Source organism: Brassica napus, chromosome C2 (assembly GCF_020379485.1).
Source record: "Brassica napus cultivar Da-Ae chromosome C2, Da-Ae, whole genome shotgun sequence".
NCBI classification, from domain to species: Eukaryota; Viridiplantae; Streptophyta; class Magnoliopsida; order Brassicales; family Brassicaceae; genus Brassica; species Brassica napus.
This window is the reverse complement of record NC_063445.1, coordinates 7,303,946-7,317,055: the sequence shown is the minus strand read 5'-3', so window position 1 is coordinate 7,317,055 and position 13,110 is coordinate 7,303,946. Positions and strand designations below refer to the sequence as shown.

Here is a 13,110-nt window from a genome sequence, read left to right as displayed (position 1 = left end):
CTCTCTTAAATATATTTTTACAATTCTCTTTTGGTTATGACATAAAAATATGATACAAATTTCTTTTGTTTAGAATTTTTTTTATAAAAAAAAAACAACTATCAAATATTCTTTTACAGTTTTTTAGGATTTTAGAAAAGAAAATTAATATTACATAATCTTTTACAATTATATTTTGTCTAGGATTTAGTAAAATAAAATTTCTATCAAATAATTATTTCTTGTTAATATTAACTATTTTTAAAAGTTGTCATTTTCAAAATTCGTTTTTTCAATATTTCACTAATATTTTTACCATTTTTTTGTTAATTTAATAATTGTTACTATCATGTTTATCATTAATTTTTAAGTAAAAATTACTATTAAATAAAATTTTACATTTGGTTTAGATTTTTTATAAATTATAATTGGTTAAGATTAGTTTTTTTTTTGGTTAATTGGTTAAGATTCGTTTTTGTTTAAAAATCTCTTTTGTTTAGAATTTTAGGAAAATGATAAGTTATTTCCACATAATGACATTTTTTATTGACACATTCACAATCTAATTTTTATATCATGTGAAATGTTTGAAGTTAATTTTGGTTTATATTTTCTTAGCACAAAATTATTAAAAAGTAAAGTGAGTTAATTATAAAAAATATAAGATTACTTTTATATTTTTATTTTATTTAGACTTTTAAAAAGGAAAGTAATTATTTTACAATTAGTTTTTCTTTTAGATTTTTATACAACTATTTTATTTTTAATAGAAACAAATTCTGTTTAATTATTTATATACTTTTTCTTATACATACAAACATATATTCATCATATTCACACATACTCATGTACGACAACAACATCAAAATTAAAAGTTATGTTAACATCATAAGATGTAATAAGAATAATAAAAATGTGAGTTGTATCAAGAAATTAAAAAAAAATACTCAGGTAATATTTTTTATGTAAATCCTATTGTGTTTTGTAAAAATAATATGTGGAACTTTAAACATAAATATAGATGTGAAATTTTTCAAGCTATTTTTGGTCATAATTTTTAACATACAATTTTCTATTTAAAAAGGAAGGTTAGTTACTTATAAGAAAATAATAAGAGTAATTTTACAATTTTCTTTTAATTAGGCTTTTAAAAAGAGTAATATTATTTATTTTAAAGTTATTTTTCTTCATGTTTTTTATCAGATAATTTATTGTACCTGTAGGATTTTACAATTCTTTTTTGTTTAACTTTTTTTCTTAAAAGTTAATATTTATCTTTTATAATTCTCAATTTGTAGTATCTTTTAAAAGAAACATTATAATAAAAGAATAATAATCATGATAATTAACAACATAGAAGAACCAAACTTTATATAAAAATAATAATAATAATAATAATAAGCCTATTAATTAATTTTTATGAAAAATATTTTAATTATTTTAGTATATATATTTTTGATTATGAGATAGTTTAACACATATTTTAAACATATAACAAACATATGTTAATCAGAAATTTTGAAGAACCAAGCTAGATATAATCTTTTATAATTATATTTTTTTATTAAAATTTTAGAAAATAAAAATTATATTAAATAAATTGTTTTCAAATTTATTTTCTTAGGATTTTCAAAAAGGAAAATTTCTAAAACAATTACTACTAAATATTTTTTTGAAAATTGTTTTTACTATTATATAATTTTTAAAAGATTTTTTTTTCTAAATTCGTTTTTATTATCTTATTATATATATATATATATATTTTTTTTTTTATCATTATATATTTAAACACATGTCACAATATTAGAAGGAAAATTACTATCAAATAATCTTTTGTAATTATCTTTTGATTAAGATTTTAAAAAAGGAAAATTACTATTGAATAATATTTTTAATTAATTTTTAATAAAATTTGTTTTTGTTAATGTCTTAGTATATATATTTTTAATTATGAGATATATTAACAGATGTCACAATTTTAAATATATAATTATCATTTGTCGCGATCATGTTAATTAGCAATTTTAAAGAACCAAACTTTATATAATAAGATAAATTATTTGAACTATTAAATAACACTAAAACCAACTTTTACCAAAATAATAGTGGCAAACCATTATATATATATATATATATATATATATTATTTGAGTACTCAATAACACTATAAAAAAATTAATAACAAAAATACGCTACTAACTATAAATATCAAAAATCCCAAAATATATCCAAAAATCAAAACTATATCTGAAACTCTAAAAATATAAAAACTATGAAACACAAAAAAATTAATACATAAAACATCTAATATATATAATTTTTTATTATTATTTGGATATAAGATAAAATTTTGGTAAGGAATCAAAACAATAACGATATACAAAATAAAAAAAAAATTACATGACCTGGTTCACATATGGATATTTTACTAGACAAATACATGAAAAATCATATGTATTACTTATTTTGATGTCATATTATATTTTAAAATATATGGGTTTTTATTTTCTTAAGTTTTCTTATATATTTGGGGTTTGAGTATGTTTATCATTTAATAAATTTATTTTTTGGTTATTTGAACATATATATATATTTTTTTGGGTATTTATAAATTTCACGAAATTTTGAGTATATTTTTGAGTATATTTTTGAATTTTAATTATTTTTGGTTTTTCTGATTTTAAATTTCTTTGTACAATTTTTTTAATTTTCTAGTAAAATATAGAGAAAATACATATGGCACTTGACTCACGAAAAATTATGCAGATAACTTTTGACGCATCAAATATTAAACACCTGCCCTCTAAAACTCAATACATAATAGCCATGTTTGTTTAATAATCGCCGTGTCCGGCGGCTGCGACAAAAAAGTATACTATGACGGCGACAAAAGTTACAGTGGCAAGAGGCAAGGTAGCAGCTAATAGATTGCCGTAGACAAAGAAAATTAGGCGCCGATGCCGCTGATTTATTTCGCGTCCGTTTTGTTCACTGTTTGTTGCCGTAGCGGCTGAAAATTAGTTAATCGTGCTTCACCATTGCTGTGTATTGTCGTCATTAAAGGCTTAATTTTCTGACGCTACAGCTGTGTCACCGATGATGAAACGAACTTGGTTAATATGGTTGACCAGCATCTTTTGGTCAAAACTGATTTTGGATTATAGTTGGAATACTTTATTTGAAATGAATATTAATTTGGGATGGAATCAGCACGAAAATAAACTCATCGTGTAAGAAAAATCACAAAAGAAATTATTGAGGTAGGAATTAATCATTCTCTAGATTTCCGTGAAAAAATCAAAATCGTATGAACTCGAAAACCTGAATCCATGAGAGGTACTAAAATATCTGAAGGTATTTAGTAGGATAGTATAAAATGCATTCAAACCCGAACGGTAACTAATAATCTAGAAATACATCCGAAAAATCTAAATTAATATCTAAAATAAATATTCAGAAACTAAATAACAAGGTCGTCTGCATAATTCTATATTTATTTTTTATATTATATATAAAAGTGCCTAAACACAAAATAAATTAGAAATGTATATCTGATCCAAAGCATTCCTAATTAAACTGACTCCTCCAACGTATTATTTTTCACTCCTCCAATATATATAAAATATAGAATTAGTCTCAAATAGTTTCAAAACATGTTTTTGTTTCCAAACTGGCAAACAAGGATCTAAATGTCAAATGACAAGTATATGTTTTCTATGAATATATTAAATAAATAAGTAAGTAACACTTATATTTTGACAATTTTTTTCAAAACTTTTTCAATTTTTTAAGGAAACCGTTTTTCTTGAAAAGAGTAGAAACATCTCCTAAATGTGTGTGATATCTTTCTGAATTTGACTTATATGCATACTTAATAAAAATATTACTGAATAAATATAATATCTTATTAATATTTAGGAAGATATTGATAAATATGGATAATATCTCCATAAAAGATATTATACATATTCTGGAATATCTTCCTATATATATATATCATAAAAATAATTCCAGGATTTTGAAAAATAAAAACTTTTGAAAAAAATATTTTTCCAACTAAATTTATCTATTCATATAATGTGAAATTACATAAACTACTAGGCATGAGTATTCGGGGTCCAAATCAGGTTTTGGTTTTATCCATACGGGTTTTGATTTTTCGGGTTTATCAAAATCAACCCCATTCGGGTTATATAAAAGTTCGGTTTGGGAGCGGTTCGGGTTCTATCGGGTTCGGGTCGGGGTTAGTAAATCATCAAATAACCGGTATAACCCATTGTACTTTCGGGTTCGGATCCCAATTAGTTCTTCGGTTTAAAAATACCTGATTTGTACATATTTTGTAACTAAAAACATAAATGAAATCGGTTCTTTGGATTTAAAATACATGATTTGTATATATTTTAATAGCCAAAACATAAGTAAAATCGATTCAAAAATAAGAAAAAACATCAAACGTGATCATTCAAAATCAAGCGAAAGATAAACATAGTTAGTGATAGAAAGAAAACCAGATAAATGAAATCATAAAACAAAAACTAAGTTCTCATGAAATGAGAGACATAATTCAATGAAAACAAAACCAAAATCTAAAAACTTTAGGCTTCAACCGCCACATTCCACCATCAACCTTCATGTAATAGATAATTATTTTAGAAGTTCAATTATATCTTAAAGTATTTTGGATACATATTAAGAATTAAGATCATATTTGGTAGAAGTTATTTTTGTGATTTTAAATGTTTCGGGTTCTATCGGATATCCATTTAGGTCCGGGTTCGGTTCGGATAATACCGATAACCCAAAATACCAAAAAACAGGATCCAATCGGTATTTATGTCGGGTTCAGATCGGTTCGGATTCATTTTTATCGGATTGGATTCGGTTCGGATTTTCGGGTTCGGTTTATTTGCCCAGCCTTATAAACTACAAACAATAACAAAAATAAAATGAATTTTATAATTAATACGAAGGAACAACAACACATTTGACGATAGTTTTTCATTAAAGACTATATGTGTTATCTGAGCTTCAAATAAGTTAACTAAATCAGTTTTCTTCTGTTTGTTCACTCTCGATCTCTTATGATTTCCACGTTTGGTTATTATCCATAAAATGAAACTCCAAATCTTATATCGCAACATAATTATTATAAACACCAATTTCAGATTTAAATATATTTTCCAAAAAGAATCCAATATTTGGTTCTTTTGAAAGGATAATAAATTGAATTTGCTAATTTTCGACGATTATGAAGACATCACTCACTATACAACGAAAGAACTGCACCTTCGATTTTCTACCATTGTCTCTTCCATGGCTATTCACAATCACATGGTTTCATTTAGTAGTTCTGTTTTGCTCATATTCCTCTACCATATATGTTGTATCCAATGAGCATTTATAGATTCTTCCTTCTGTGATGCTAGTAATCTTATTCTTTTGGCCATTAAACTCTCACCGTCAAACATTAGTTGCTAAAAATAACAAGTTGCCTTCAGTTCAAAATGATCTTCTCCAACGAATTTTAAAAAATATTTATTTATTTGTATATATTAAATAAATAATTAATTCAAATTATAAATGAATATATATAGTTGTCATTCATCCAACTAATAAAGTATATTTTGGTCAACCTGATCTTTTAAATCTATTTAGAGGGAAATAATTTAAAATGAACTATTTAAGAGATTTGTTGCTCTAAAATGAAACATGACCCGGAGACACGTACGTACATGAATGTCTTTTTACTGGGCCTTTTATAAAACCGGCCCATTATATCAGTCCTCCTTAGTCCTCTCCTATTACTTCATCTTCTTCCCGTTGTCAATTTGCTATTTATACAGAGCATAGATCACCCTCTTGTTTAGGGGTTTTTTTTGTCTTCTACTTGTGGCGGGAACAACAAAGCATAGGCGGAAATGGCGAAAGACGACGAGGAGATGCGAGAAGAGATCGAGGAGCGACTGATCAGCGAAGAGTACAGGATCTGGAAGAAGAACACTCCTTTCCTCTACGATCTCGTCATCGCCCACCTCCTCGAGTGGCCTTCCCTTACTGTCGAATGGCTCCCCGACCGCGAGGAGCCGTCCGGGAAAGACTACTCCGTCCAGAAGATGATTCTCGGCACCCACACCCACGTGAACGAGTCCAATTACCTGATGCTGGCTCAGGTTCAGCTTCCCCTTGACGACGCCGAGTACGACGATGAGAGGGCCGAGTTTGGTGGGTTTGGCTCCGCCACCGGAAAGGTACAATTTTTATTTTTCTCATGTCCAAAGTTTTAGGGTTTCAGTGAATTGAATGAACAGAACGTTTGAATTTAGGGTTTCGGTGAATTGAACGAACAAAAGTTTTGAGTTTATGAAATTGAATGAACTAAACATTTGAATTTAGGGGTTTCAGTGAATTGAATGAACAAAACATTTGAATTTAGGGGTTTCCGTGAGTTGAATGAAAAAAATATATTGAATTTAGGGTTTCATTGAGTCGAATCATGAAAAAGTTGGCTACTTTGCGCAGGTGCAAGTTATTCAGAAAATAAATCACGAAGGGGAGCTGAACCGAGCTCGCTACATGCCTCAGAACCCTTTCATGATTGCTACCAAGACGGTTAATGCGGAGGTGTATGTGTTTGATTACAGCAAGCACCCTTCTAAGCCAGCGCTTGATGGTGCTTGCAACCCTGATCTGAGGCTCAGAGGTCACAGCTCTGAAGGGTATGGCCTGTCTTGGAGTACGCTCAAGCAGGGTCATTTGCTCAGCGGCTCTGATGACGCTCAGATCTGCTTGTGGGATATTAACGCCACTCCTAAGAACAAGACTCTTGACGCTCACCAGATCTTTAAGGTACGCTTTGAGTCATGTCTCCCTCTTGACTATTGCTTTACATGATTTAGAAGAAATATATTCAATGTGAGAATGTTGATTATTTCCGTGTTTCCGTGTTGATTATTTAAGGCTCATGAAGGCGCAGTGGAAGATGTTGCATGGCATCTGAGACATGAATACCTGTTTGGATCCGTTGGAGATGATCAGTATTTTTTTATATGGGATCTGCGTTCTCCATCTGCCAGTAGACCAGTACAGTCTGTGGCTGCTCACTCCATGGAGGTGCGTTTTGTTTTTATACACAGATTAAACTCTGAGCCTAAGGCTATAGTATGCTTGGTCCATCTTAGTGATCTCTTTCTTACGTAAACACAAAATGAACCATATAATCGTATTGCCTCGTTTGTGTTTGCTGATTCTTGCGTTGTTTGAAATGCCTCAGGTTAACTGCTTAGCCTTCAATCCACTTAATGAGTGGATTGTGGCGACAGGGTCAACTGATAAGACTGTTAAATTATTCGATCTGCGGAGGTTAAGCAATGCTCTTCACTCATTTGATGGCCATAAGTGAGAACATTTTACTTTTTGAGACATATTATCTGTTACAAATAACTATTTAGCGCACAATTACTAACCTAATATTTGTTTAAATCTCCAGAGAGGAGGTTTTCCAAGTTGGTTGGAGCCCGAAAAACGAGACTATCTTAGCCTCATGTTGCTTCGGTAGAAGACTTATGGTTTGGGATGTTAACAGGTTTGTGCACTAGACTTTGTTGTTTGGTTACTGAATGTTCTTGTTTACTTACTCACGGAGAAACAATATTTGATGTGTGTGAGGGTGTCTTTATGACAGGATTGATGAGGAGCAGACAGCAGAGGCTGCGGAGGACGGCCCACCAGAGCTGCTGTTTACACATGGTGGTTACGCCGCCAAAATTTCAGATTTCTCATGGAACCCTTGTGACGATTGGGTAATTTCCAGTGTATCTGAGGACAACATACTCCAAATATGGCAAATGACTGAGACCATATATCATGATGAGGATGATGCTCCAGGGGAAGAACCATTAAGAGGTTCCTAGCTTATTGTTAGGTTCCTGTCTTGTTTGATACATCTCTTCTTTTGATCTGCTCCCGTATTTATTGTAATACATCTCTTCCTTTGAGCTGCTCCCGTATTTAGTGTAAGTTATGTAAAACTAGACATGAGATTTCCTTGTGACATGTTGGTTAAAAGAATTGTTTGTTGCGATATCATTAAGAACTGGCAACCAAAACTAAAACGCCCAAGTTAGTTCCTAGATTTGGCGGGATAAGAAAGATATTACAAGTTTGGATTGAAGTCTCCAACATCAGCCTCAACAGAGGTAGGCCTATACAGAGGGATGCTTGTCACAATGGTCTTATTATTAAAGGCTTCAACGCCACTGGATAATTATAACTAGCCATGAAAAAATCTGAATTACTAGCAGAAAAAATATTCAAAACTTTAATAAATATAGTAATGAATAGCTTTATTGATTATGTTTTTTTTGAATGAATGTAAAATTATTGTTCAATCAAACTGCACTACGTTTAATGCTTTTGGTTTCTTTAACTATAAAGAATCAAAGAATTAGAGACTAAATGATCTTTGTCACTTTTCTTGTGCTGCAAACCAAGCCATCAAACCCCCTTCAAGATGCTTGTGCCCTTTTCCTTTGACTGAGAGTAGTTTCAGCCTAATGGTTTTGTCAATGAACTTAATCAAATAAGCCACATCACGTGGTTGTTCACCATGCCTACGCGAATTCTTCTCCCTCCATATTGTGTGCACTGTTAGGTTTCTCTCACAACTCGGTGTTTTTAAGATTGTACTACTTGATCTCGTGCAGCTGCAAGAGAGGTTTGGATCCAAAATTGAGGTTAGCCTTCCCGTGGATATTTTGGCATATTTGAAAACACGAAATCATCTCCAAAGCTTTTGAAGAAGCATCAGTATGGCTGACGTTAGATTCTCATGAGTCCATCAAACCAACATGTTCGAATGTGAATGTTGTTAAGTTAGATGGACTTCCAACCTAAAATCAATGGTATAAGAGTCCGATCCAAATAGTCTAACCCGATCCACATCGATCTGGCCCAAAGTTGGTCCATCGATTTTTGCCCGAACATTCCGAGATTGACGTTCAAAGAGCCACATCTCGAAGGAGTGTATTAGACACAAAGTGTTCCACATCGGTAGTTGAAAGGAATCCTAAGCAATATATAAGATAGATGTGCCACTCCTCTTATCACCAATTACTTTAGGTTGGAAACCATCTAGCTTAACAAATATTGCTCCTCCCAAGATATGGAGAGAGCCTCTAGTGGGCTTTGTGAAATGCAATGTTTGTTTCTCGTGCCTACTTGGTTTGATGTAAAACGATCCGGTTACATCTGCTTGCAGTCAAAGCAAGAGGTCACACCTACTTGGAGAGAAGTCTGCGTCCTTGGTTTGGCACGAGAGATGATCCAACACCCTCGTAATGGCTGTATAGAATCTTTTATTTTTATAGCCTTATGAGTACATAAATAAAAACAGAAGCACAAAATGTAACACAGTTTTTGCTTGAATATAATTTTACATTCATTAAAAAAAAAAATGTTTGTTTCTCGTGGTCTTCTATCTCGTAGTCCTTTTTGTGAACCAATAAATTCCAAATCTGCAATTTGGCAACTTCCATGGACCGGTCATGTTGTAAAATTATACTTGATGTATATATCGTCTTCCGGATTATTTATTTCACCATTTATTTCAGATGCAAAACCTTATGTTGGTTTTAAAGGGTGATGATCCTTTTTGGATTATAAGTGATGTTGATGCTTATGGGTTTTCCGCTAATATTAAGGGATTCATGGCATGAGGGCATATCAGAACATATGAAATTTCCACCATTGTTGCATCAATTTGGAGATGTTGGCATTTTTATTGCAAAGTTTAGGTTGGAATTTGAGGATATTGAGAATTTAAGAGAAGTAGAAAAAGATATAGTAGTTGCACTGGAGTTAGGTTGTACGGTCTGGAATCGCTATAAAATCTTAAGATATGGTAAATACTCTTGTAAATCAGTTATGGAAACAGTGGAGTTTTGGTGATGATGTCGCATCACTCTTTGTAGTGGCATCAATGATGCTTTGGTTATGCACTTATCCGCAGTGTTAACATAGTCATTAGTGTTATTTTAGGAAGATTACAATGAGACAATATCTTAAAGGAATCTTGGTACAGAATATTTGGCAGCAACGTGTCTATTTTCTGGAATTTCATTTGGAAATATCTACGTTGAAGATTTGGTTTGTCAAAATAAAGTTCGGCTTGATGTTGCATACAAATCATATTAGAAAAAGAAGAAATACGAAGTTAGACGATAACATATCATATAACCTGTTAGCATATAAGACTATTTTTCCAAAAACGTAGTTAAAATTATTTATGCTGTATTTTCTTCATTTAAAGCATATATATCGGGCCTGAACTAGTAATTTGTTTATCAAGTAATTGTGATAATATTTGTTTTTGTAATTACGAGTTGAAATTAAAGAAGATTTGTTTGTAGGCCGTAAATTATATATCGGGCCTGAACTAGTAACCAAAGGCCCAAACCTTCTCAAGGAGACCACCCTTAAACGAGTTTGGATGAGTTTCTAACACAACCGTCTTCTCAATCGAACGTTTCTTCCTCTCCACTCCAGAAACTCCGTTAGATCTCTCTCAGACAATGGCCGCGGCGATGGTTCTCGACCCTAAACCATCTCCGTCCCTAATAGATCTCTCCACGCCCGACGAGGAAGATCCCTACTCCCGTCTCAAATCCCTCGAACGCCAGCTCGAATTCACCGACATCCAAGAGGAATACGTGAAGGACGAGCAGAAGAATCTCAAACGCGAGCTCCTACGCGCCCAAGAAGAAGTCAAACGAATCCAATCCGTGCCCCTCGTGATCGGGCAGTTCATGGAGATGGTCGATCAGAACAACGGCATCGTCGGGTCCACCACCGGGTCCAATTACTACGTCAGGATTCTCAGCACCATCAACAGAGAAGACCTGAAGCCTTCTGCCTCCGTGGCACTTCACCGCCACTCGAACGCCCTCGTCGATGTGTTGCCGCCTGAGGCTGATTCTAGTATCTCGCTTCTTAGCCAATCTGAGAAGCCTGACGTCTCCTATAATGTAAAGTTTCCTCTTTTAAGAATCTTTAGGGTTTTGGGTTGTTGAAAGGTGTTTGCTTTTTGTAGGATATTGGAGGGTGTGATATTCAGAAGCAGGAGATTCGTGAGGCTGTTGAGTTGCCGTTGACTCATCACGAGCTTTATAAGCAGATTGGTATTGATCCTCCACGTGGTGTGTTGCTCTATGGGCCTCCTGGTACTGGGAAGACTATGTTGGCTAAGGCTGTTGCTAACCATACAACCGCTGCTTTCATTAGGGTTGTTGGCTCTGAGTTTGTGCAGAAGTATCTCGGCGAGGTAAGCTTTTGAAAATTGTTTGAGGTTTTAGTGAGTGTGTTCTGTTTGATGTCTGACTTGCTTGCCCTTCGATTGCAGGGACCTCGTATGGTTCGTGATGTCTTCCGTCTTGCCAAGGAAAATGCTCCAGCTATTATCTTTATTGATGAGGTTGATGCAATTGCTACTGCTAGGTTCGATGCTCAAACCGGAGCTGATAGGGAAGTTCAGCGTATTCTCATGGAATTACTTAATCAGGTGTGAACAGTGAACAAATAAGCGTATCATGATATTCTCTTAAGAGTTTATTTTAGATTTTATGCTGTAGACTGATGGAGTCTAGAAAAGAACTGTCTTGTCGTATTCTTATAAGTGGCATGATGCCTGACTTTTAGATTGAGTTGTGTTCTAAACATGTCTTGTTAAATTCGATGTAGATGGATGGGTTTGACCAGACCGTGAATGTCAAGGTCATAATGGCAACCAACAGGGCAGATACTCTTGATCCTGCTCTCTTACGTCCTGGGAGACTTGATCGTAAGATTGAGTTCCCCCTTCCTGATAGACGTCAAAAGAGGCTTGTTTTCCAGGTAAGATAAACTACCACAAGTAATTGAATGTTGAATTAACTTGTGAAATAAATATGAAAACCAAAAGTTATGGTAAAGAATATGTTTACTGTTCTTTCTCTCTCTCTCTCATTAAATACAACACATATATGTTTGTCACAGTTTATGTCTTATTGACTGTTCTTCCTTGTGTAGGTATGCACCGCCAAAATGAACCTCAGCGATGAGGTTGACTTGGAAGACTATGTTTCACGGCCTGATAAAATTAGCGCTGCTGAGGTTAGTTTGCTAACTTATATTCTATGCTTCCCACTAGAGTTACTTTTCAGATGTATATGTAGCCTCCATAGTTTCTAGATCATCACCTAATAAGAGCTGTTTTGAGCATTATGTATGGATGTTAGCTGAGTTATCTAGTCTTTGTACATTAATTCCCTGAATTGAATTATTTAGAATCTAATTTTGAAAGTAAGATAGTTTGGTTTACCTAATCTGGCGGTAATGTACATGGGAACTGACCCTAGAAGGATTGAATGAAAGATGAGTATTGTGCAGCCAAAGATGATAGATATTAGATAAAACATTAATTCAATATTGTGTTGAACAATGCAGATAGCAGCAATCTGCCAGGAAGCTGGAATGCATGCAGTGCGTAAGAACAGATACGTGATATTGCCCAAGGACTTCGAGAAGGGTTACCGCTCAAACGTGAAGAAGCCAGACACGGACTTTGAGTTCTACAAGTGACGGAGAAAGCTGAGAATGGGAATCAGAGTATGCGTGTTGTTAAAATTCCTTTGTTTATTTAATGGACATGGATACGCAGTTTAATGTATGAACTTCGTTGCATCTCTAGTGTATGAAGCTCAAATTCACTACTGTTTGTGTTTAGCCTCTCAGCTTTTACAGTTCAATTTATAAGAAAACAGTGGCAGTTCAATATATGAACTAAGTTGCGTCTCTAATTCGTTGAGCTCTCTCAGTGGATGATGTCTGAGAACTAGCAAAAGCATAGTACCAGAGGAAGCACCCGGTAATAAAAATGTGTGTGTGTTTTTTTTTTCTGATTAAAGAGAGCGCAGCTGGGTTTATCGTGTGTTGGGATTTGGTAGATGATGACATAACTAGTTTCACTTTGACATGGTATCCATAATCAAGAATGATGCAACTGGAGAGAAAATAGTGACAAGAGTAGTTGGACAGGTCAGGACTATTATTACAATCACCAAATGATTACTTTACGAATATAAAAATCTAAGGCTC

At 33.0% G+C, this 13,110-nt stretch overlaps 2 protein-coding genes across 2 annotated transcripts; both read left to right on the top strand.

The window, feature by feature from the left end:
• The first annotated feature begins 5,780 nt into the window (after nucleotides 1-5,780).
• On the top strand, nucleotides 5,781-8,067 carry LOC106388250 (histone-binding protein MSI1). The gene is made up of 6 exons (XM_013828280.3): nucleotides 5,781-6,230; nucleotides 6,502-6,828; nucleotides 6,940-7,092; nucleotides 7,253-7,377; nucleotides 7,469-7,564; nucleotides 7,664-8,067. The coding sequence occupies exons 1-6, from the start codon at nucleotides 5,901-5,903 to the stop codon at nucleotides 7,890-7,892; spliced, it is 1,260 nt and encodes a 419-aa protein (XP_013683734.1). The 5' UTR covers nucleotides 5,781-5,900; the 3' UTR covers nucleotides 7,893-8,067.
• A 2,369-nt stretch (nucleotides 8,068-10,436) lies between these two features.
• Nucleotides 10,437-12,789, top strand: LOC106388256 (26S proteasome regulatory subunit 6B homolog). The gene is made up of 6 exons (XM_013828288.3): nucleotides 10,437-11,003; nucleotides 11,069-11,299; nucleotides 11,378-11,536; nucleotides 11,716-11,868; nucleotides 12,043-12,126; nucleotides 12,460-12,789. Exons 1-6 carry the CDS (start codon nucleotides 10,551-10,553, stop codon nucleotides 12,592-12,594), a joined length of 1,215 nt encoding a protein of 404 aa, XP_013683742.1. The 5' UTR covers nucleotides 10,437-10,550; the 3' UTR covers nucleotides 12,595-12,789.
• The last annotated feature ends 321 nt before the right edge of the window (nucleotides 12,790-13,110 follow it).

Excerpts from the sequence above, each read along its gene's own strand:
- LOC106388250 (XM_013828280.3), top strand. The coding sequence starts at position 5,901 with ATGGCGAAAGACGACGAGGAGATGCGAGAAGAGATCGAGGAGCGACTG. Across the intron at positions 6,231-6,501 it reads TTGGCTCCGCCACCGGAAAG|GTGCAAGTTATTCAGAAAAT; the intron begins GTACAATTTTTA and ends TACTTTGCGCAG. Across the intron at positions 7,093-7,252 it reads TGGCTGCTCACTCCATGGAG|GTTAACTGCTTAGCCTTCAA; the intron begins GTGCGTTTTGTT and ends GAAATGCCTCAG.
- LOC106388256 (XM_013828288.3), top strand. The coding sequence starts at position 10,551 with ATGGCCGCGGCGATGGTTCTCGACCCTAAACCATCTCCGTCCCTAATA. Across the intron at positions 11,004-11,068 it reads AGCCTGACGTCTCCTATAAT|GATATTGGAGGGTGTGATAT; the intron begins GTAAAGTTTCCT and ends TGCTTTTTGTAG. Across the intron at positions 11,300-11,377 it reads TGCAGAAGTATCTCGGCGAG|GGACCTCGTATGGTTCGTGA; the intron begins GTAAGCTTTTGA and ends CTTCGATTGCAG.